The sequence below is a fragment of the Calonectris borealis genome, chromosome 3, assembly GCF_964195595.1.
Source record: "Calonectris borealis chromosome 3, bCalBor7.hap1.2, whole genome shotgun sequence".
In the NCBI taxonomy this organism is placed as follows: domain Eukaryota; kingdom Metazoa; phylum Chordata; class Aves; order Procellariiformes; family Procellariidae; genus Calonectris; species Calonectris borealis.
The window spans coordinates 41,036,249-41,058,235 of record NC_134314.1 but is presented as its reverse complement, the minus strand read 5'-3'; the positions used below and the strand labels follow the sequence as shown (position 1 = coordinate 41,058,235).

The 21,987-nt window shown below is 37.3% G+C and overlaps 1 protein-coding gene across 6 annotated transcripts in view; it reads right to left on the bottom strand.

The window, feature by feature from the left end:
• The window catches only part of ZNF292 (zinc finger protein 292), a 55,940-nt gene that overhangs the window by 8,984 nt on the left and 24,969 nt on the right, over positions 1-21,987 (bottom strand). For 2 of the 6 annotated variants that reach the window (XM_075145431.1, XM_075145434.1), the window contains exons 2-8: positions 16,011-16,165; positions 15,395-15,473; positions 13,883-14,018; positions 10,230-10,283; positions 5,912-6,114; positions 2,990-3,126; positions 1,590-1,731 (exon numbers count right to left, since the gene is read on the bottom strand). In XM_075145431.1, the coding sequence (XP_075001532.1) occupies positions 1,590-1,731; positions 2,990-3,126; positions 5,912-6,114; positions 10,230-10,283; positions 13,883-14,018; positions 15,395-15,473; positions 16,011-16,165 (906 nt within the window). Of the gene's footprint in view, positions 1-1,589; positions 1,732-2,279; positions 2,318-2,989; positions 3,127-5,911; positions 6,115-9,698; positions 9,797-10,229; positions 10,284-13,882; positions 14,019-15,394; positions 15,474-16,010; positions 16,166-21,987 lie in introns of those variants that run through there. The other 4 variants (XM_075145433.1, XM_075145436.1, XM_075145437.1 and 1 more) reach the window with 4 other exon arrangements.

The window sequence follows — 21,987 nt, the reverse complement described above, 5'->3', positions numbered from 1 at the left end:
TTTACTTTAAGAAACATAGTGGTTTGTCTTTAGATGCTATTCCTTAAGTTGCACGATTTGCCTTCACGCTACTAAAAACAATGTTTACATACAACTAAAACACAAATTAACTGTATGTTCTGTTTAGTTTGAGGACTTCAGGACTGTATGTCAGAGGTGTTCAGTTTGTATTAGAGCAATATTGAGCCTTTTCCATGAAATAAAGCCTCCCGGTTGCGTCACAGTTGAGATGAACTTCTATGGAGCATTAAGTTAACACTGGGTAGAATTGAAATTGTAAAAACTGCTACAGTAAGAGAAGCATGCAATCTTCAAAAAGATCTGTAATTTGCAAATCACTTAAAGTATAAAGGTTTATTTCTATTTTTAAAAGATTATGCCACTACAAAGTCAACCGACCTCAACTGAACACATGGCTTCATTCCAACTGAAAGTAGTAAGTATAGTTAAACGTTCCATCATTTAAGTGTTCCAAAGATCATGTGGTCTTTTCTCATTTATACCCTCAGGCAACATAAGTTACATTTATGTCCACTTTACAGTCCCTTTATGCTGCCAAGGATGCACAGAGAGGCTGTGGTATACATGAGAATAAAGTCCAGTGAATTTATGAATGCACAAGTCTACTACCCACATGGTCTCCAATTGCTGCTGTCAATGAAATGATCCACAGCTCACTGGAGAAAAATCAGTATGGCATGGAGCAGGCAGAGCTCTTAATATCACAAGCCCTTGTGAAAGTTATTCCCCCCCTACCCCCCCCCCCAACTCCAATTTAGTTCAGATCTGTAGAAAAAGTAATCTTTAGGATTAGAAGCCCATGATTAGCCATACCAGAACACTGCAAAAGGAAAAAAAGGAATTTTTATTCTTAGAATTAATATACTGAACTACAGAAATCTCCCAACTAAAAGCTTTTGGAAAAGCTCAATTTAGCTATAAAAATTAAATAGTGCAACTACTAATGAGAGGAAACTAGGGAAATTAGATGACAAGGTTAGCTGAGATAAATGAACAGAGTTTTTAATACAACATTGGATCTAAGGCAAGTATTTAATTTATCAAAACAAACTGCATTTTTAAGTGGCAATTCAAAAGGTTTTTTTTGGTGTTTTTAAAATTTTTTTTTTAAACTTTCTGTAGTTTTCTTATATATTGATATACAGCCTTTATTTCCTCTCCTTATAAGCTTTTCCTCTCCATTTTCTGTAATATTCGAGATACGGAAAATAATGAAGAGGAATGTTAGGACCTGCTAAGAGAAAATACCTCATTTAGAGGACACAGACAACAGTAGAGGCTATAACCTCACCTTTACTTTTTCCTTCATCTCAGTTGTGGTATCCAGCTCTTCTGTTTAACACCCAATTTTTTTTTTCAAAGGAACAAAGAAGTTTTAATGATTCAAAATGAATGAACTTATAGTTTACCTGCCGAAGAAAGTTGCTATGGCCTTTCCTAAAACCAATTAGGATTGCCCCAAAGCTGACACTACACAAAGACACAGGATGTCTAAGCAGCTTTCATAAATTTTCCTGATTACAGTTCCATTAAAAGTGCCAAAAATATTCTTTCAGGAGTATCCTTACCTCTGAATTAATTACTTTAATCAGGAAGAAAATGTGATAAACAGTCTTAGTTAACACTGAAAGTTGACGACATCTCTCTAGATACACTTGAATAGAAGGCTCTACCCTTTGCTGCAGTTTACTCCAGAAAAGAGTCAGTTCCCTAGAACAAGAGAACAATATTTCAGGGCCAGCAACGCAACCGCTAATCTGATCACAAGAAATGCAAGGTTGAGAACAGTTTCTATTTTGTCTTTGGGAAAGGAAAAAAATCTGAATTTATTCACACCTTATCTTACAGAGAAAAGCTTTTATTAATATACCGACACTATTAGTATCTAATTTTCTAAATTATTACAATGACTCAATTCCAGAAGGACAGATCAGAATAAAACCAGTATTACCACAATTTATGCTACATAATTTACAGACTCATGATGTGCCCTTGAAAAAAGTCTTGCAAAGTAGTTTACTCTTCACTCCACAGACTGGAATTTTACACTTCTGAATTCTTAGTAATTACTAACAGCTATAGGAGGACGGCTTTTCTCTCTGGTTGACACATTTTTCTTGAGCTGCTCTGCTTTAAGAGCTGAATCTAATTGTGATTTAGTGAGAAATTAGCCCCCAAAGCCAAACAGTATTACTGTATCTACATTATCTCACTAGTTCATTCCTCCTTAGGTGCAAATAGCCGAGAGTATTTAGTACCTTGTGGAATGGTGTAACCCCCAAAACTTTAGCAGAATCTGTTGAAGCAAAATCCTGCATTAGCAGATGTTCTCCTGCTGCTGCACATAAAAAGGAGGTGCACAAACAAAGCAAATTCTTCAGGAATTGTACAGGTTTGGAAGTACAACCAAACTGCTAGTCGTTGGAAATTCAGACCCTAACAGCTCAAATATCTGCCAACAAAGACCAGTTACTTGTTCCCACATTAATGAAAGGAAGCCCTAAACAATAAGTATCTTCACTTAGCTTATTATTTTGGTTATACTAGTAAAGAGCTCCTTCTTTTCTAGAAGTTCGTTAGAGAAAGAAATACTGTGTTATGAAACAAGGACAGATGAGAGCAGTACTTATGCATTAAATGTTGACATAATGCTGACTAGCTGCCTGCAGATATTAAATTCCTTATTTCTACAACGTAAGATTATTGACAAGAAAAATTAATAACCAGCTATTGGTATTTGTAAATGCCTCATCATACATGCAGCCTTCAAATTCCCATAATGGAAGCTAATCTTGTCAAATACTTTTTTTTTCTTTTTCTTTTTTAGCTTTCCAAGAGCCTTACCTCCTTCCTGTTTAGCTCATAGATTTCATCAGCTAAATAAAGTTAACTTATGGCTTATGTATCAGCTCTATCTTCCCAAAACTAATTTTTGTCCCACTAGATGGAAAACAATATTCAAACTCACCAGGCACAGTACATCTCTCCTTGCTGCAGCTGGCGAGATAAAAATGCTGCACATAAAATTAGAGCACTTTTTTCATCTCCATCAGATTCTAGGTTACAGATCATTTCTAGAGCATCTTTGCAATCTACTTCTGCAATCTAGAAGGGAAGAAAGAAAACAACACCAAGACTAAGAAAGTGGTTTCATTTTCAGACATACAGTCATCTGATCCTTTGCAAAAAGACAGTAATTTAGAACGTAGTGAATATTTAACTCTATCAGATAGAGATAAGCTTGAAAGCAAATCAGTGTGTTTCTAAATAGTGTTAAAACTGATCATGCCAGCAGAAAAACGGTTTTATTAAAGTGAATATAAACTTGTTTCTCAGACATAACTTACCTATTTACTGTTCCAGTCACCTAAAAATTTTAACTTACAACATTAATTATTCATATATATTACATACATATGATAATTGTAATAAGCAGATTTATAACTTTAAATTGCAGCCCAATACAAACCAGTTTACTAGTAACTGATGTTACTACTGCTTTAATACAACAGCTGGGTGATTAATGAATCCGAAGTTTAACATGAATGTTCCAGTATTTTTAAAAAATCAAAGATAAACAGAAAAGTGAAGCTGTACAGTAAGAATCAGGTCAATTGAATGCTTTTCTAGAAGAACATTACAGTCTCTGCAACGTAACTTATTTCTTCAAGCAACAATGGAAGCACTTAGTTTTGTAGCAAACCAAAGGAAAAACCACAGTCACCCGGTAGTACTAGACAATGGTATCAGTACTGAATCAGCACATTTATTATAACCACCACTGACTAATTTGATTCTCAGCAGACTGGTTTGATTACATCAATTAGTGCACCTGGCAGGACATGCTGGTATATACTCTTTGACACTGGCAGTTGAAGAATAACTTGATCATTGCAACAGTACTGTTGGAAGTCTCTCTTGAGAAATCACAAGACCACCCAAAGCAAGAAGCAGTAGCGCCCACCCAAACACCCAGCTAGTTTGGTACTTTGGATAAGGTGGCAGCACAGCTTGGCTGGGCACCGTGATACCCAGCTATTGGTCCAGCAATCAAGCTACAATTTTGAAGAGTACAGCAACTCATTTCTTCCTCTAAATTGAGACTTCAAAAAATACACTAATAACCTTTCATTGAACATCATTTGAGGTTTAATAACCTCAAAGTCATCTTCTAAAGAAAACTGCATTTCTCAAGACCTCCAAGAGGATGGATTAACATAACTGTAATACCAATTTAGACTGAAGGTCTGCTTTGCTCAGTGCCCCATCTCAGAGAGGGACCATCAGTTAAAAACTTAGGGAAGAATACGGGAAACTGAACTTACAATAAAGGGGATTTTTTTCTGAAATGTTTTTGCAGCCTCTCGGAGTTCCTAAGGGACCCAGCTTCCAGCAAAGGTCTGTACAGGTCCAGCCATCAAGTCTGTCAGTGTAGCATTTTCACATACTGCAGATTTGAATTCTTCACGTTATGGAAGCAAACTATTAGACTAATCCAAGCTGCAAATGAGCTAAAATGCTGCTTTTCTGCCTATTCTGAACGGATATCAAAATTTCCATACCACTGAAGAGTGAGCTGGACTTCTTTTCAGTTTACCTTTTTTTTTTTTTCCATTTTTTTACTGTTCTTGCACTACGAAACGACTATCCTTTTCAGTTCAGACGTCCACCTTGACATGTTAACAGCGTATCTGCCTTCTCTTGGTAATATATGAACTTTCCAGAATGGTTAGTAATCCTGCAAATCATACTGCAGCTGAAGCTGCAAAGCTAAGCAACGCAAGCAATCCAAGGTTTGGAAATATCTGAATTAGGTTCTCTGTGATAACCCACTCTGAACTTATCTGTATGTTATGGCATCCTAAGAAACAAGGCTACCCCATTCCTTTTGTCCACGGGATTCACGGTTCATTTACTGATTGAGCCCATTCTGCTTTGGGAGCACGGTGGGGCTGAGTATGAAGGAAGCATGTTTGCAGGGTCACAAATTCCAAGTTCCCTTGAGAGTCTTCAGCAAAGAAAAACGAGCACAGCCCTGTCACAGCTCCTCATGAGCCCGTTCTGGCAGGGCCTACAGCAGCCAGCTAGGAGGGTAAGACTGATCTGATCCTACTGAGCATCGGAAGGACATGCCCAGTGAAAAGCTGTCATCTTAGAATTTAGCCTACATCTAGGGTAGAAAACTTTTCCAACTCTACTCACTGCATAGTTTTCATCCCTTTAAGATGAAATTCAATATGCTCAATACTTATTATTAACATAAAAAGGTGACAGAGACAAAAAGACAGCAGAGAGATGCAGACAGTCAAGAAAACTGACAGTTGCAGTTAGTTTTCCTTTAAGAAGGAAAAAAGCTCAGATAAAACTTTGGGCTGGGGTGAGAAATTAAGATGTCACCTGGAAGAATGCAGAAGAGCAAAGCTGTCATCTCTTTTTTGCCTTTTGCATTTAAATAAGAAGGATTTTCTATTTCAAACCAGATCAAATATCTGATTTCACCTTCAATTTCACCCGGGCATTTGGGTCAAAAAAGGTTACATTTATTCTCTGAACTAAAAGTGGCACATAAAGGGCCCCATTCTATGTACTAGGTACTACACAAAAAGCTATAGTTAAAATAGTAAGAGTGGGAAAACCATTACCTTCACCTTACTAACAAGATCTGAGGCAGAGTTTTAAAATACTTTAAGCAAAATCAAACATATAGTTGCGGCAGAGCCAGAAAATGCTTACTAGAGACCTAATATTACACTTCCACAAGTGTTTTAATCAAGTTATTACTAGTCAGTTTAACAGTGACTTAAATGAAAGGAAAAAACAAAATACCAATTAGTGACTTGATTATCATTAAAGAAATAAGCCTAAAAAAAGTTCTTAAATTTTTACTTACTTCTTCCATTAGCTTTTCATTTGGTGATCCTGAACAAAGACAGACCAGGTAGGTTTGCTTGAAATTGCCTTTTGCACTGATTTCTGGATGGTCAGAGCACAGTTTTGCCAGGGCAGTCGCTTGCGTTAACTGCTTTGTTTTCATTAGGTGCTTAATACGCATATCCAGCAGGACGGGGCCTTCAAACACTAAAAATTCATTCACTTCAAAGAAAAACAAGCCAAAATATTACACACACGTTTCACAGCAGGTTACAGAGTTAACACATGGCATTTACTCATTCAAGGTTACCCCTAAAATTTATACAAATCAAAAAAGGTACAAAAGGTACGAAGTGTAGACAAGAAAAAGCATCTTTGAGAACTGTACTTGTTTATTTTAAGGATTCCCTGCTACAGGAGACCTTTTATCTACCTGCAGGTTTTAATTCATTCTAATTTCTTGGCAAAATAGCTGCACACAAAACAGATTTAGAAAGCATATAAATATTAAAATATTTAGATACCATTTAATTATAGTTCTACAGTAAGACAAATAACACAAAACCACTTCTCTCACATCCTTCTGTATGTGTTTGTGCTATGCCTTTGCTAATAGCTGCCTATTAAAGACCTTACTATGGAAGGATGAATGTGACAAGCGTAGAAGCATCTGAAGTTCTTTGCGTTGGTGTTGAATATTTTGTATTACACACCCATACAATGCAGTCAAACTGCTTTAAAAGTTTTGCAGTCAAACTCCTTTAAAAGCTTTTCAGCCAAATAAGTTTCCTACAAAAAAGAGGCTTGTTTTATATGCACTTGACTGTGTATAGTTTAAAACTCAAAGACACAGGAATGGCTGTATTTTATTCAACTATATTCTGTAGATATGCTGCCACCAGAGTTAAAACTCTACTGTCTACGCTAACAACCCAACTCTAGGTGCTTCAGTGGAAGGCGCAAGAATCCTACAAAAAAGGGGAGCACAGGGTAATGTTCCTACTCTTACACCTACACCTCAGGTCTCATCCAGATCTTCAGGATCAAAATTACTTCAGCTTTGAAGCATGAGGTTTAGTATACCTCCAAAGTATTTAAAGTTATTAAAACTAGATAGACACAGGGACAATCGATTTTGTTTAATTCTTTTGACATCAATCCCTCCCCGAGACAACTATTTCTACAAGCTAGCTACATACTGCATGAAAAATCTTTTTGGTTTTCAATTACCCACATCTTAATTTCATGACACGTTCCCTCATCTTTTAAAAACAACAGAATTTTCTACTGTTTTTTGTTTCCATTCTTTCCTGAAAAACAGCAGGTTCATGATATTCTTTCAATGTTAGGGTAAAATATTGATCTTTTCTAAATGAGATTTTTTTCCAGCCATTGAGTATTTTCATCATGCCTTCCTGAAACCTTCTGGGCATTTGCAGCGCTCACTTTCTGACACATCTTGGTAGAAACATTCATTATATTCCTCTTAATTTACTCGCCTTGAATTTCACTTGAATCCTGTTTCCCATTCAACTAATTTATATTTTCTTGACTTTCCTGTTCGGTCTTGATGAAAAAATTAATTTCAAGCATCTGCAAAATTAACTACCTCTCTAGTATGTGGAGTGTTAGTATACCAAACATGAGGTTTACTGAAAGAAAAAATACCACCTCATTTTATTCTTTGCTTCCTCCCATCCTAGTTAGTTTTTGATTCATGACCACCTTTCATTTTATCTCATGGTTTCTCCTTCTTCCAGCTACTTATACAGGATATTACTAAATGCCCATCTTGCAATCGAAATTAGGTCAACCGTTTTCTTTTTTATCATTTTAGTGCACAGAATTTTAGGGCAGAAAATACTGCCTTTTGCAGAAATCAGGCCTGTTAGACCCCATCATTATCTTTCATGCATTTTCAGATTTATGGTTGAATTATCATTTCAACCAATTTGTTAGTTATTTGTTCAGAATCCTTGTGCACTATTACAAATGATCAGCGATGGCTCACTGATGTGTAAGATTATTCAGTCAAATACGAGTTCTTCCTTTCTCCATCTCGATGAAGATATGACCAGATTTTTACTCATGTAGGAACAAAGGAAAACTAGAGTGCACTAACAGACAACTGGCAGATGGTAACCATTTTTGTGTTTATTAGAGGCCATTTGCCTTTTAAGCAGCAGAATCAATGTTCCTTTAATGTCATTACCAATGCCTTATAAAAAAACATTCATACTCTTGTCAACCCACAAATGACCCACTGATTAATTACATTCAATAGTTTTAGCCTTGCTCTTCCTCCTACCAGGTACCAGTAATCCTTTCACCCACAGTGCTTACTTCCAGCTAGTCTGCCTGGAATAACATTGGAACATTTTACCTTATTTCTGTAACAAGATACAGGAAGACCTTAGACTTTAAGCTATATTGGTAACCCAAGACATTTCACTGTGATTTATTATTACAATTACTGCATTTAATATTTTAGAGACTGTGTTCTATCTGCTCGTCCTCAGTAATCCCCTTCCTTTAGTGTTTACTGCTTCAGCCAGGCTACCTTGCATAAGCATCAGAACATTTTCTGTTATCTTCTCAACAAGATATAGGAAGACCTTGGGGTTAAAGCTACATATTAGCTCTTAAGCCTTTATTCTAATCCAAATGATTATAATCATTACTGTTAACATTTGAAAGCTCATTCAAAACACAAGTTTTAATTATATTTATTTCGTAACTGAACTATGTACAACATTTTGAGACAAAAAGCCAGTGCTGAGGTTGCAGGAGCAAGTCTATGGTGGCGAAGAGTCTTAAGGCTAAGATTTGGGGTTTTTTTTTAAACATTTTAAAAACATATTTTATAGTGTGATGTCTATTTCAAAAGTTATTGCAGACAAATTGTTAGTTTACCATAACAAATATAACTTCATAAAAATGCTTTGAGGCACAAGTGCTTTTTCAGCACAAGTTAGTTAACCTCTATGAGCATAAAACCTGCAGTACTTGTTGAGAATGATATATTTTATCAATAGCATGACTCTTGGAAGAATTATCAAATGTTGTTTTTGTGCAACACTCCACCATTCATTAAAATTCAGAAACTTATTTTTGTGCAAGGCATGTGCAGATTTCATATAAAATTACAGAACTAACATGAGAGAAAAAAAAGACAAGCAGATGACATCTGACAGATGGTACTATGATCTACTAACCCTGGCAAATAAACTGGAATCTAACCTTTTAGACACAGTTTCCCTGTTATTCCCTTGAATCCCATAGCTGCAGTCTCAGGTCATACTACCAAGTGATTCCATGTCAAGTCCGCAAGAACTACTATGACTTTTATTATAGGTAATGCTCATACCATACATGAATTAAAAAAGAGAAAAGAAAATCCATAGATTAGTAGCACACAAGAGCATGAATAAGCCGCGAGCACAGTTCTGTAGTAGTAAGTTCTCTATGGTGGACAGTCCACATGTATGTCATGTTTTGGCTGACTGGAAGACTTGTAGAGCACAAAGCAAAGAATTTTTGCCTTACTGAAAGCACTCAATCCTACTCACTCTACCCTTCGCCAATTCTTGGGTAGGTACGATTAATCTACTACAGACCTTTTTTTCTTCTCAACCTCACTCTGGCCAAGGAGGATGAAGGCAGGAGGTGAATGTACATGTGGACTATCCATCTCAAAGAACTTCAGTTACTAGTCAGTAACCTCTTTAGTCATCTTCAAGTGTTAGTCCACATGTGCGTTCACACTGTGGGTGACTCTGAACTGTACTCGATACTTTCATATTTACCTGGAGCTGGGTCTCAGAATCCTTCATGCAAACAACATCTCAGCACAATTCTGCTGAATGCAGCACCAATCCTGGATGCTTCTACGATGGCATACTGTCTGGTGAAAGGGTAAAAGAAGTTCCAGGTGGCTGCTTTGAATATACCCAGGATGCAAACACTTTTTGTTTGTTTTTGGTTTTGGTTTTTTTTTTCAAAAAAAGTGAGGCTGCTGGTATCATTCGACTTCTGGCGGCGGATGCTCTGATTACTGAAAATAGTTCCATGCTGGATGTTTAAATTCTAACCTGCCTGTTATCCACCTTGATAATGTCTGAATAGTGATGTTTGTGTCCTTGAACCTCTTCTCAGTGGGACATACTTCAGAAGTCTGCCTACTACATTTAAACTTATGAAAAATTCAAGAACTTAATTCCTGACATCCAGGTTTAAATCTCTAAGGATAATCAGAATCAGATAAAAAAAGCAGCAGCAGCCTGGCTTTTTGTAGGGTTATCTCAGATCCTTTTCCTCTAGACAGTTCTTCCACTCACCCTCAGTGCCAGCTGAGAAGATACGAATGACAGCTTTGAAGGATTTCACCATCACTACAAGAAAATGACAACTTTGAGGATGGAAAAACAGGTTCATGCTGAAAAGCACAAGCCACACTCACAGAAACTGAAGGTGGAAGTGCAGTAGTGGAGTGTTTTACCATTGTACCATTGCATAGGCTATCACATAACCCAAACCACTTAGGCATACTTCAACTTTCAGTCTTTGGTACACTAAGCAATAAGGCCAACCAGATTAGCCACACCACTTCAAGAAACATAAATTCTGGTTGTCATGAATTCAGATCAGCTTCAATTCAAGACTAAATCAGTTCTGATCTCAAATTAAGCTATCTGGTAGTTCAGGAGGAGGCGGCCAATAAGACAGAAGACCCACTATCATGTGAAGAATTAAGATTGTCTTACCAAGGTTTCCTTCCCTAACTAATCAATGAAGCAGAGAAACGTGGAAAATTCCTCCATCAAGAGGAATGCAATCTTTCTCATGTGCAATCTCAAGAAAAAAGTAGCCGTACAGCTGAAACCTGAAGTAGTAGCAGGTCCAGTCAACATGCAAATGCAATGCAATGTCTGATAGCAATATGAAAACAGTTGCTGAATGCTAAAGCAGGTGAACCATTTAGTTTCAGACTAGGCAGTAATCACAATTAATACTGCCATCTTAAATTTAATGATGAGGATAAGATATTTTATTTTGACATCTAGGATATCTTTCCAAATTTCTTTCTGCTTTGGTACTGAAACTAGTTGTTCCCACCATTTGAGGTCAATGGAAACTGGTTAAGCGGTGCTCCACAGCAAAGAATGTTACCAACGTGCTCATAAAGGATCTCTGAAATATTGTTTGAGAAGATTGGTACTTTGCTATCCTCATGACCCAATGGGATCATGTAACTTTGGGTGATCTCTTAAGTCTAAAATGTCCATGATACTACATAGACAAAACTCAAAATTTGATAGACATTCTTTAAAGACACAAGAGACAGGTTTAGGTGGAAAAAGAAGAAAATTCACATGAACAAGCAAGTATTTTACAGCTCCTGTGCACAATTTTAAGAGGTAATACTATTGAGGAACCAGAATTTGAATCAAGAAGTTGCAGGCCTAGTCACATAATTGTTGTGGGTCCTGTTGGGTAAAGACATAAGCAAGGGACAGAAGCAAGAAACAATAAGATATGCGGAACTGGGGAAAGGATCTCTCTTTTTGGCACTGAACTGCTCTGAGGGAGTGGAATATTGCTTGGGCATTCATGACACAATACCAAACAGATTCAGGAAACTCAAAAGGAGTTTCTCTCAGGAAATCTCTCAGATGGCAGCCATGAGTAGAGCTATCAACTCCAGATGTCCACTTAGGGGGCCCACAAATGACATCCAAAGACCCTGCTGACAATTCAGTTTATAAATATTCCAAAGACTGTTATACTGGAATTAAGGTTGAAGACTGCTGAGAGAGTTGTCCACTGAAAGAGGGTAAGTGGCAGCCAGTGGGAGTGCTGGATTAGAGACAAGAAAGCCAGCTCTCTGGGCAATGGAGTTTTGGTATTACTGAAATATCCTTCAAATTATTAAAATATCCTTCAACTTAGCAAGAAGATGACACAAAAAATGCAGTATTACAGAGGATGACAATAGCTAGAGAACAGCTTGCCAACTAAGTAACAAAAATATGGATATGTAGTATGACAATCTTGCCACTGACACAAGTAATAACTGTAACAGGAGTCAGTCAAGTCCAAGGCAGAAGCATCCTGAGTAAACAACATTCAGGAGTAAAAGGAATCCTGAAATGTCCATAAAACACTTCCAGGAAAACACTGATAAAACTAAATAATCATCAAAACCAGATTCATGAGGGAGTTCTTAAAAAACCTCAAATATAAGGCAAGTAAAATATTAATTAAACCTCTCTCTTAGAAGTACCTTACTGTCAAGAGGACTAGAAGGTAGTTCGTATGAAGCTAGTAAAAAAGTACTCTGGGGGACTCAGAGAACTGCGTATCAACCCAAAATCTGTATTAGAAGCATAATGAATTATTAAAAGAAGCAGCAAAATGCAAATGTTATGGAAGAGTAAGCACAACTTTTGTAAAAAAAAAAAAAAATAATCACATTATACATTTACTGGACTTCTCTGAGGGTGTTGTGATAATATGAATAAAGGAGATCCAATTAATTTTCTAAAGGCATTAAAGGAAGTCCTTCAAGCCCCTAAAGATACTAACCTATCTTGGTAGTAAAAGGAAGATTCTTATACGGATAAACTATCAGTCAAAGAAAAAAGGAAAAAAGAAAACAAACTCTCAGTGGGTTCCCTGAGGATCTGTACCAGGACCTCTGCTGTCCAGTATTTTTATAAATGTTTGGAAAAGGCGGGTAGAGAACAAGGTGACAAAACATGCTGATAAAAGCAGGGTAGTAAAAACATGCCAACAATAAAAGACTGAAGAGGATTGCACCCCATGATATGGGATAACAGACAAAATTAAAACGTTGATAAAAACCCCAAAGTGATTTTCATTGGGAAAAAACACAATCCTAACTGTACATACAGAAAAATAGGCTATTAGGGGAAAATCCTAACACTGAAATAGGTACTACTCCTTAAGAAAGAAATTGGGACTAAACCAGACAGTTTTAAGAATAAATCAGTTCAATGCTCAGTCAAGAGGCAAGTCTAATGTTAGGAAATACTACGAAAGGAATGCAGAATGAAGCAGAAAATCAGTACATCTACATGTTGACTGCTGAATAAACCTTTGGTCCCCGATATGGACATGGGAGGAATGGGACAGTAAAGCTAGAAGATGGTATGGAATAGACACTACAGAAGAAAGAACATGGGATATGACAGCAGTCTGACAAATCATGTTTTATGATGCATTCATTAAAAGACATGAGAATAGTTTACTTTTTAATAAATAGAGAATATCACACAAAATAAGCAGGCATCAGGCTAAAAGGAGGCAGACAGTAAGAGGAACTACTTTACTTGACATGAGAACTGCATAACTCTGCCACAGATGCTTACGTGTGACAGTTCATACAGATTCTAAAACCAGTTAGGCAAAGAATCAAAAAAATAGCTAAGACTTATTAACACAAGGATACCACTTCTGTATTGCAAATCATTAACAATGGAAATAATACATCAGGAAAGTATCACTGTAAGCCTCTGCTGATCACTATGCAACTGCTGTTAGCCATTCTCAGACTCCGGTCTAAATGCATCTTCGGTAATGGCCCTCTTTGCATTTCATAACTGAGTAAATGCCATTCTCATTAAAAAAAAATATGTATTTTTTGTTTTATGTCAAATAATTTTTCTATACCAGTACTCAACTTACCCCATCGTAAAATCTCCCTTCACATGGTTTATAAAGAAAATGGCAAGAGATCTGCAGATATGATTACGTTTTATGCAAAATACCAACATTAAATTCTTTGTATATTCCTAGGAACATACTGTCTTAATAATTCAGACAATGCTACAAGTGTATTTATTTATATAGCTTATAAATTATCACATAAACTATATATTCAATAAAAGACTTCCATATATCATAATAATATTTCAATGTATTATAAAAGTGAGGCATATTTTATCCCAATCATTGTTTTAAATTTTACCTTTATCTGGATCCAACTGTTCCTGGGAAAGAATACCACACAACACTGGGTTCTTCCACACTCCCTTCTCTTGTGTAAGTGTAGTTAAAATGTGCAGTTCCCGGCTGCCATTTTCCATCAAGTTTTTATGAGCCACCTGAAGAATATATTTTACAAAACAAAGTATTGTTAAAAAAAGATATTAAGAATATGTGTCTTTTATACTCCTTTATACCTAATGTAAAAAAAAACCCTTACCAGAAAAAGAGTTAAATGTGTAACAAAACAATCTTAATATTCAGCCTATATAGGTTTTACTTCTGCCTCTGTCACCTAAGATTTAGGCTGAGAAACCAAAACAATTGAGTGCCCCAAACTCGCCTTGAGATTTATTAACATGGTTACTTCTTAAATTTCTGAAACTAAGTTTTGAAATAGGCCTCCCTTTTAAAAATGAATGAGCAAATTCTCTGGTCCACATATTGGTCTGGCACCAGCTGCCTAAACTCTTGCTCTTTTCAGACTTCAGCAGCTCAATTTTTATGCACTGGAGACACTGAAGAAAATATTTTTGTAAAGGTCAAAGATTTAAGCTGTAAGACCTCACTGCATGGTTCTATGCAAATATGATGAAGGCAGGCTGGAGTCTTAAAATCAATTAAAATAGTTTCTACGGGATTTAGATACTAGGATAAATTCTGGAAGTAGATGTATGCTTGGGAGCAAACTAAATACCTGCAAAAATCTGTGGCTTAAGTAGCAACTACTTACACAACTAACACTGTTCCTTAAAAAAAAAAAAAAGAAAGGGCTCATCTCTCTCTCTTCACTTTTCTTTTACTTTTCCACCTGCTGTGGAAGGCTGTGGAACCTCCCGGCATGACACACACTTCTTCAGAACTGATTTACATCAGGCAGTTGCTAGACAAAATTCTCTCTAAAAAGCAGCCTTGCATCTTCCTACGTTATTTAGGCTGAGAATCCTGAGGTAACTGTATCTATTATTCCTTACTTCTCCCTAAGTCCCACTTTTTTTTTTTTTTAACTGTAGGCAGGACCTCCCACTACATATTTCTGATAAATACTGAGGAGCTGAACTGGTTTCAACACCCTCCTTTAAAGCAGAGCTCTAATCCTTAACCAGCTAGTGCCCTGTAGGACATCTAACGATCCTGCAGTATCGACAGATCTTTCATTCATAAGTCTCAAATGTACAACAATAAATAGTAAAGAATGACTTATATGGTATTATTTCATTTCTAACGGTGTTAATAGACAAATATCTTTTAAAACATGAGATTTCTTTCAAGTATCTGAAATATTTTTTTCTCCTCAGCTGCTACATAAACTATGACAGACAAATGATATGACTGACAGCAATTACTGCACAGTACCTAGGATTTCCAGCTGAAGGCCTCGATCTTTATCAGCCACCAGGAAACAAGCCTTCAGACATGCTACATACTTAATATCCCTAGGTTTCCAAACCATTCTTAAAAGCTATTAAGTCTTCATTTCATGAATCAAACTCACCTGTACAAAAGTCTGAAATTCTTCCCATTTATTTTCAGGTAAATCAAGAGGCAGACACAGTAGAAGTTCAATACAGCTTCTGGAAGTCAAATGGGAATATTATTTGAGGCAATTTTTGGCTTTTAAAATGTATAATCAACAATTCTTTATTCTAGTATCCAAATAGTTATTTGTTTGAAATGCCAAAGTCACAAGACAGTATGCTTTCTTTGAACATATAAAGAAAAGAAGGTCATGGTCACTTTGCAGAAACTGTAAAAGCAAATTCTTTAAAAGACACCGATTTAAAAAAAAAATGGATTTCTCTTTGAAGTCCAACCCTGTAACAGCCTGTGTAAATTGATGCACTTTCAGATTGCATGCAGATCAATAGTAGCAAAGTGTTTCAAGCCAGGGATGTTGGCTTGTCCTAGATCAGGAGTCCTTCTCAAGACTGCCCCATTTCCACAACCAAAGATACTCTCCCTCACATACAGCATTCACCATGAGGAAGAATGCTGTATGTAAGAATTCTATTTAGAATTTCTATAGCTTGTGAACTGGATTGGGAAAGCATTTAGGCAGTGAAAAGTTAATACCATATAGGTTGGTTTTAGTAACTGAAAAACATACTCACAGTGCTAAACGTTCAAGCACAAAGGCTACATTTTCACACTCAGAGGTAAGATAAGGTCGTGCTTTAACATAACTTCGGATAGCCACTGTATACACCTCTAACAGGGGCAGAGGGTCTTCCGATGTTTTCCACTTTTCTGCATATTCCAGCAAAGTCTGTTTAGGAAAAGGAAAAATAACCCCAAAATTCAGGAACAAATGTAAGTTTTTAGTTTTATACTCCTCACTAGTAGATTATCCTTCTTAATGATTACATCTATCTCCTTAATAGGAATTACATGTTCTCAAAGCATGCTTTTTTCCCTTAAAATTTATTGTTTCATTAACAACTGGAACTTAAACTCCACACACAATCATTCTCTGATCATATAAAAATGCTATGAGTGACCCTTCCCCCCTATGGCATCACCATACAATTCATTTTACATTCATATTTTCCGAATACAGAAGCCTGAAGAACATATCTGGGAACATACATACTAAACATTTTTTGTAGAAATTCGTAATTAAGGGACTGAAAACTCTTTTTTTAGACATTCACCTCTACAGTTCAGCTTCTAAAGCAAGTAAATCTGAAAGTATTAGCCTTTATTTTAACTTCTCTACTTTCAGGAACAGTTTTACCTTTCTTCTCTCTTGCCACCTTGCCAATACAGATATCTTCAGGACATCGCTTTTTACATGGTCCTGAAAGGAATATGAACTACGCATTTTAAAGACACCATTTATACACCAAAAAACTCATTAGTCAAAAAGTTGTTTTCCTACTTGCCACATGAATACCTACAAACAGTGATTTCGGAAAAAAACCTCATGAGCATGATGGAATCACCACCACCACGCAAAGTACAAAAGGCTTCCATTCATTTCAGTTAGGGCCAGGGGACTCAGACAAACGTTAAGGTGGAGTAGCTAGTAAGGTTCTCCTACCAGCATCCAAACCATGTCCTCTTGGATCTCTGCTCTCAAGCCTGAGGCAGCTTAATGGATTGCAAACCAAACTGCTGCAGGTTTCAGCCTGTCATATTAAGATGATAAATTTTGCTGTTTGGTTCTTGGGGTTATAAGAGGCAGAAAGCTCAGAGTAACAGCAATTTAGGTTGTCTGACACCCTGCTCGAAGCAGGGCCATTAGAGTAAGTTGTTTGGAGCAACATCCAATGAAGCTGTGAGTAACCTGAAGGACAGAGACTCCACAGCCTCTGTGGGCAACCTGTTTCTGTGTTTGACTACCATTTATTGTGATCCCCCCCACCCCCTCCCAGTACCTAGACGCAGTCCCACAGCTACTGAATAAAGAGATTAATCTCCCTCGACCTGCTGGCCACACTCTTGCTAGCACAGCTGAGGATGTGGCTGGCGCTCTGCCGCAAGGGCACACTGGTGCCTGTTCAGGACAGCTGGGTTGGTGTCCGCAGAGCCGCTCCCCAGCCACCGGCCTCCAGCCGCTACCGGTGCATGGGGCTACTCCCTCCCACACGCAGGGCTTTGTGCTTGCCTTAGCTGAACTACATGTCAGCCCATTTCCCTAGGCTGTTGAGGTCCCCCTCAATAGTCTCCCTGACCTCCCGTGTATCGACTGCTACCATCAATTCGGTATCATCTGCAAACGTGCTGAGGATGCACTCTGTCCCCTCATCCAGTTCACTAATAAAGAAGTTAGAGAGTATATGCTCCAGTGATAGGATGCCACAAGTAGCCAGCTCCTATCTGCACTTCATACTACCAAGCACAAGTCTTTGAGACGCACAATTCAGCCACCTTATTATATTGCTTGGATAAGTGGACTATTTCATGTTTTTGTTTATAAGGATACTATGGAAGACGAAGTACAAGGCCTCGCTGATGTCAGGCAGAAAAACATCTGCTGCTATCCCCTCATCTGCAGAACCAGCTATTTCATCACAGACGGAAATCAGGTTTGTCAGTGTGAAAGCATTTTACATAGCTCATACCGTCAAGGCCATTTAGCAAAAGTCACAATTCCCCTTTTTATTAACATCAGCTGTAATTAAAACAATTTTGACAGTATTGGTTCAGAGCCCTCTGGACAATAAAGCTCTTCTGCTACAGAATCCCCCACATACCTGAACAAAACACAGAACAAAGTGGTTCTCAACTCATTTTAACATGCAAATACTAAAATCTTGTTTAATTTTTAACATGCAAATGTAAAAATCTTAATGAACTTGCTATGTCTGGGATATAATGCAGCTCAAATGATAAAATTGGACTTTGAGCAAGTTGTCTCTGGCTTTATGTATTAGAAAGTAAGAAAACCAAACATTAATTCTTCAGGAAAGGCAAGTCAGTCACATTAAAAGATAAGACAAAACAAAACTAGGTTTATTCCCGTCTTCAACTCTACTAAGTTTAGCATAAGTTAAATTCAGCATTGCCCTGTCTATGTTAGATATCTGTACGGAGTTAGCTAGTACCATTAAGAACATACTTAAAATTCTCATATTTGGCAGTGTCCAAAATAAACCCTCTCAATAAAAAATGTCAACAATATTAAACTGAATCAGAAAACTGGTTATTTGCAGTCACAATACTGCCGCCAGGTTATAGCACAAACAAAACACAGACCAAAGGTATCGCAATCAAGGACATAACAGGTAAGAAATATACCATTTTTGGCAAACTGTTGCATTAAAACCTATTTTGGTTTTAAAGGAGGTCTTAATACACAGTCACCTTAAAAGAAGTTAAATACTCTACCTTTCCGCTGCAGCAGAAGATGCTTCTGCAGCATCTAGTGCTCCCTACTGGCACCTTGAACCCAACTGAAAGAGTCTGTTTTACTGTAACACCCAATATGATGCTCTCCTAACGGCAGCAAAAAAGCACCACAGATCATGGCAGAGAAATCAAGGAAGAGTAAAATATAGCAGAAGCATTAAAGAAGCCACAAAGGAGGATAAACAAGCTAACAATGTTAGCAAACATCCATTTCGGTACCATTTGGCAATTTTGATCAATGCATTAGAATAATCAGATCAGAACAAAGGAGTCGGCTTCAAAGAATCTTGAAAGAAACTCCAGTAAAAAGTCTCCCTCTGCCCAAATACTCGCATAACGAGATATACTATGATTTCAGTTATTGATTTGTCATAGATGATATGTTTAAGGATGCCAGTGGTAAAACGGCAAAGCTGAAGAAAAAACAGCCTGTGAAAGTATACTTTACATCCTTCACTCTTTGGAGTGTGTGAAGCAGTATTTTGGGTGGAACAGGCAGTGATTTCTTCCCCTCGTCCAGCTGATAGAAGTATTCACATTAAAAGAACAAACAGGACAAGCTTCAGGTTTACATGAATGGCATAGACTTGCAGAAGAAACCCCTTTCTACTTAACTTGATGTTGTTTCTTGTTAAGAATACAGCAGAACGATCAATGCAGCACCTTGCACAGTACAGTACTATAGAAAATTTAAAATAAAAAGCATACTTGTGTAATACTTCTTCCTTAAGGAATAAACTTTTCCTTCTTTTAAGTGCTTGGGTATGACTTTTATTTTTGCACAAGAGAAAACAACACACAAATGGTTTTTGTTAAAGAAATATTACAGCATAACCAATTTTACACTTGCTTAAAAAGAAACAATTCTCCCTGCAAAGGGGAAATGTGAAAACAAGTTGTTGGTGACATTATGAATAAAAGAGGGACAAGCATGGTAATAAAACATTCAGCATAGCTTACTGTTCATATGGATTCTTAAATATGCTGGGAAAATTCTTTGTGTGAGCTTGGAATGCTACCTAGCTCAAACAGGGAGTCAGCTTTGTAACTGCAGTTAAAGCTAATCTTGTCATCATGAATTACTTCCCTTTCCTGACTAATTTGAAACAACATATTTCTCCTTTTAGATTAAATATTTAAAAAAAACACCCCACAAACAAACAAGTGGTAGCTAACATATCAGACCAAGGCTGCATAAACTGCCATTCAGTTTTATCCAGCTGATTGTCCAAACTTGCTAGAGCTGGCCTGGCCATCATAAATCTGCCAAATGGCTTCAGCCAGTAAGATAAGTTTATATTTAGGAAGTTGATATATGAAGTCATGAATCTTGTTTAATACCAGAAACACTAGGTTTACTATGTAAATCCCATTTTGAATGTGTGGCCCATCTACCTTTACTAGTGTCCTGTTCAGAAGTCTGCAACCAGATTAATGCAAGCTTTGACAAGTGAAGGGCATTTCAAAGTTGGCTACCAAGCCAGGACAACATATCCTGAAAGTCTCAAAGTGTTGAGTTGAGCAGGAGAAGGAAGAAGAAAGGGGGTGAGGAAGGAGAAGGAAGCGGGGAGATGTAACTAAGCAACTGGTCATCTGAGAAGCGTGACTGAAAAATTATCAAAAGGATACTAATCGGACATTGCAAAGACAGACAGCAACACCAGAATCTAAAGAAGAAATCAACTGCCCCCATAAAGAGAGACCAATTCATGAAGCAAGCCATGACAAGTGACCATGGACACCTGTAACAACCAGATCAGAAGATCTCAAGTTTCACGAGGCAGGAAAGAGAGACCTCATAGGTAGTCAGCATGCTAAAAAGCCTCCAGGCTAGGAGGCTGTATCACCATCTGATAGGCAGTATCACCACCTGATCTGCACAAGGGAGGATACTGAAGATCGCAGGCCCATTAGGACAGAACCCAGCTGGAAATCTCCCGAATAATTAGGAACTTTACAGAAATATCATGTAGTCATTAATACCGGAAAATTGGATTGGGGAAGAACTACAAAAGCACTTGTAGAACTCATGAAAGCCCAACCAACAGTACTCCATCCACGTCCAGATTAATAAGGATAAATTGAAGCAAATCAAATTTAATGTTGAAAATATGAGGTTTAGCAGTAGTTAACCAAAACCAAAATAAAAGTAGATATAATCAACACATTGGCAAATTCTCAGAATCCACCACCTAACAAAAAACATTTGGTACCTTGGTGAACTGTTACTACCAATACTGTCCTTTAAAAGCGGCGTGTACAGATGCAAACACATTGTATAAAGCAAGCAGAGAAGTTTGCACTATAATGTAGTGGCACTAATTTCAGCATTAAATAGTGCTATTTTTATCTTGTATATATAGACCAGCCACTTCCAAGCCTTTACATGAACTATATTAAGTACTTACGCCTACCACACCCTTCAGAAGTATTCATCAGTATGACAGATTTCCTTGTCTGGATGTCCCCAGACTATACAGCACTGCCACTGTACAAAGAAAATTAAATTCATTCTGCTTTGCTTAATGAATCATTGTTGTGCTCTGCTTACAACCATAAAAAGAAAGAATTTTACCCCCAGCCCTGGGCCTCATTAAGTTATTTATCTCCCTAGTCAGGACATGCTTGTTAATCAAGCCAAGTACTGTATTCAGAGCACAGCGGCAAAGTTTTGTTCTTCTGTGAGACTGAAATGGGCATTTTATTTCAGCAGCAGCTTACACGGTCAAGAATGCTCAAAAAAAGGGAATAATTTCAATTTGTACAATAAAAATCAGTAAGTATTATATCTGTGATTTAAACTGTGGAAAATATTTAGCCATATTAAACAATACATTTTATTTTTTTCAGTCTTTATCAGAATGCTTACATAAACATTGTGGTAGCAATGCACACACCAGAGGATGCTTTCCTACTTTCAAAAATTATACCAAGCAACCTTCTTTGCTAAAACTAGCCCTGCAATACCAAAGCTGTGTTAAAAATATGTTTCATACTAGAAGAAGGAATTATGTACTATTAACCAGAGTTTCACATGTACAGTCCACACCTACATGTTTCTTCAGCTGTTAAGATCAGATTCTTACCCCTGTAGGTATCAGGATAAGGGCAAGCTTACTTGAATACATCAGAATGTGCCCGGGACCACCACTTCCATTCCCTGCTAAGCCCAAGGGACTAAGAGGCAGGGAAAGTGACAGACAGTGGTCACACAGGTAAGCTGCACCTCTCAAACCA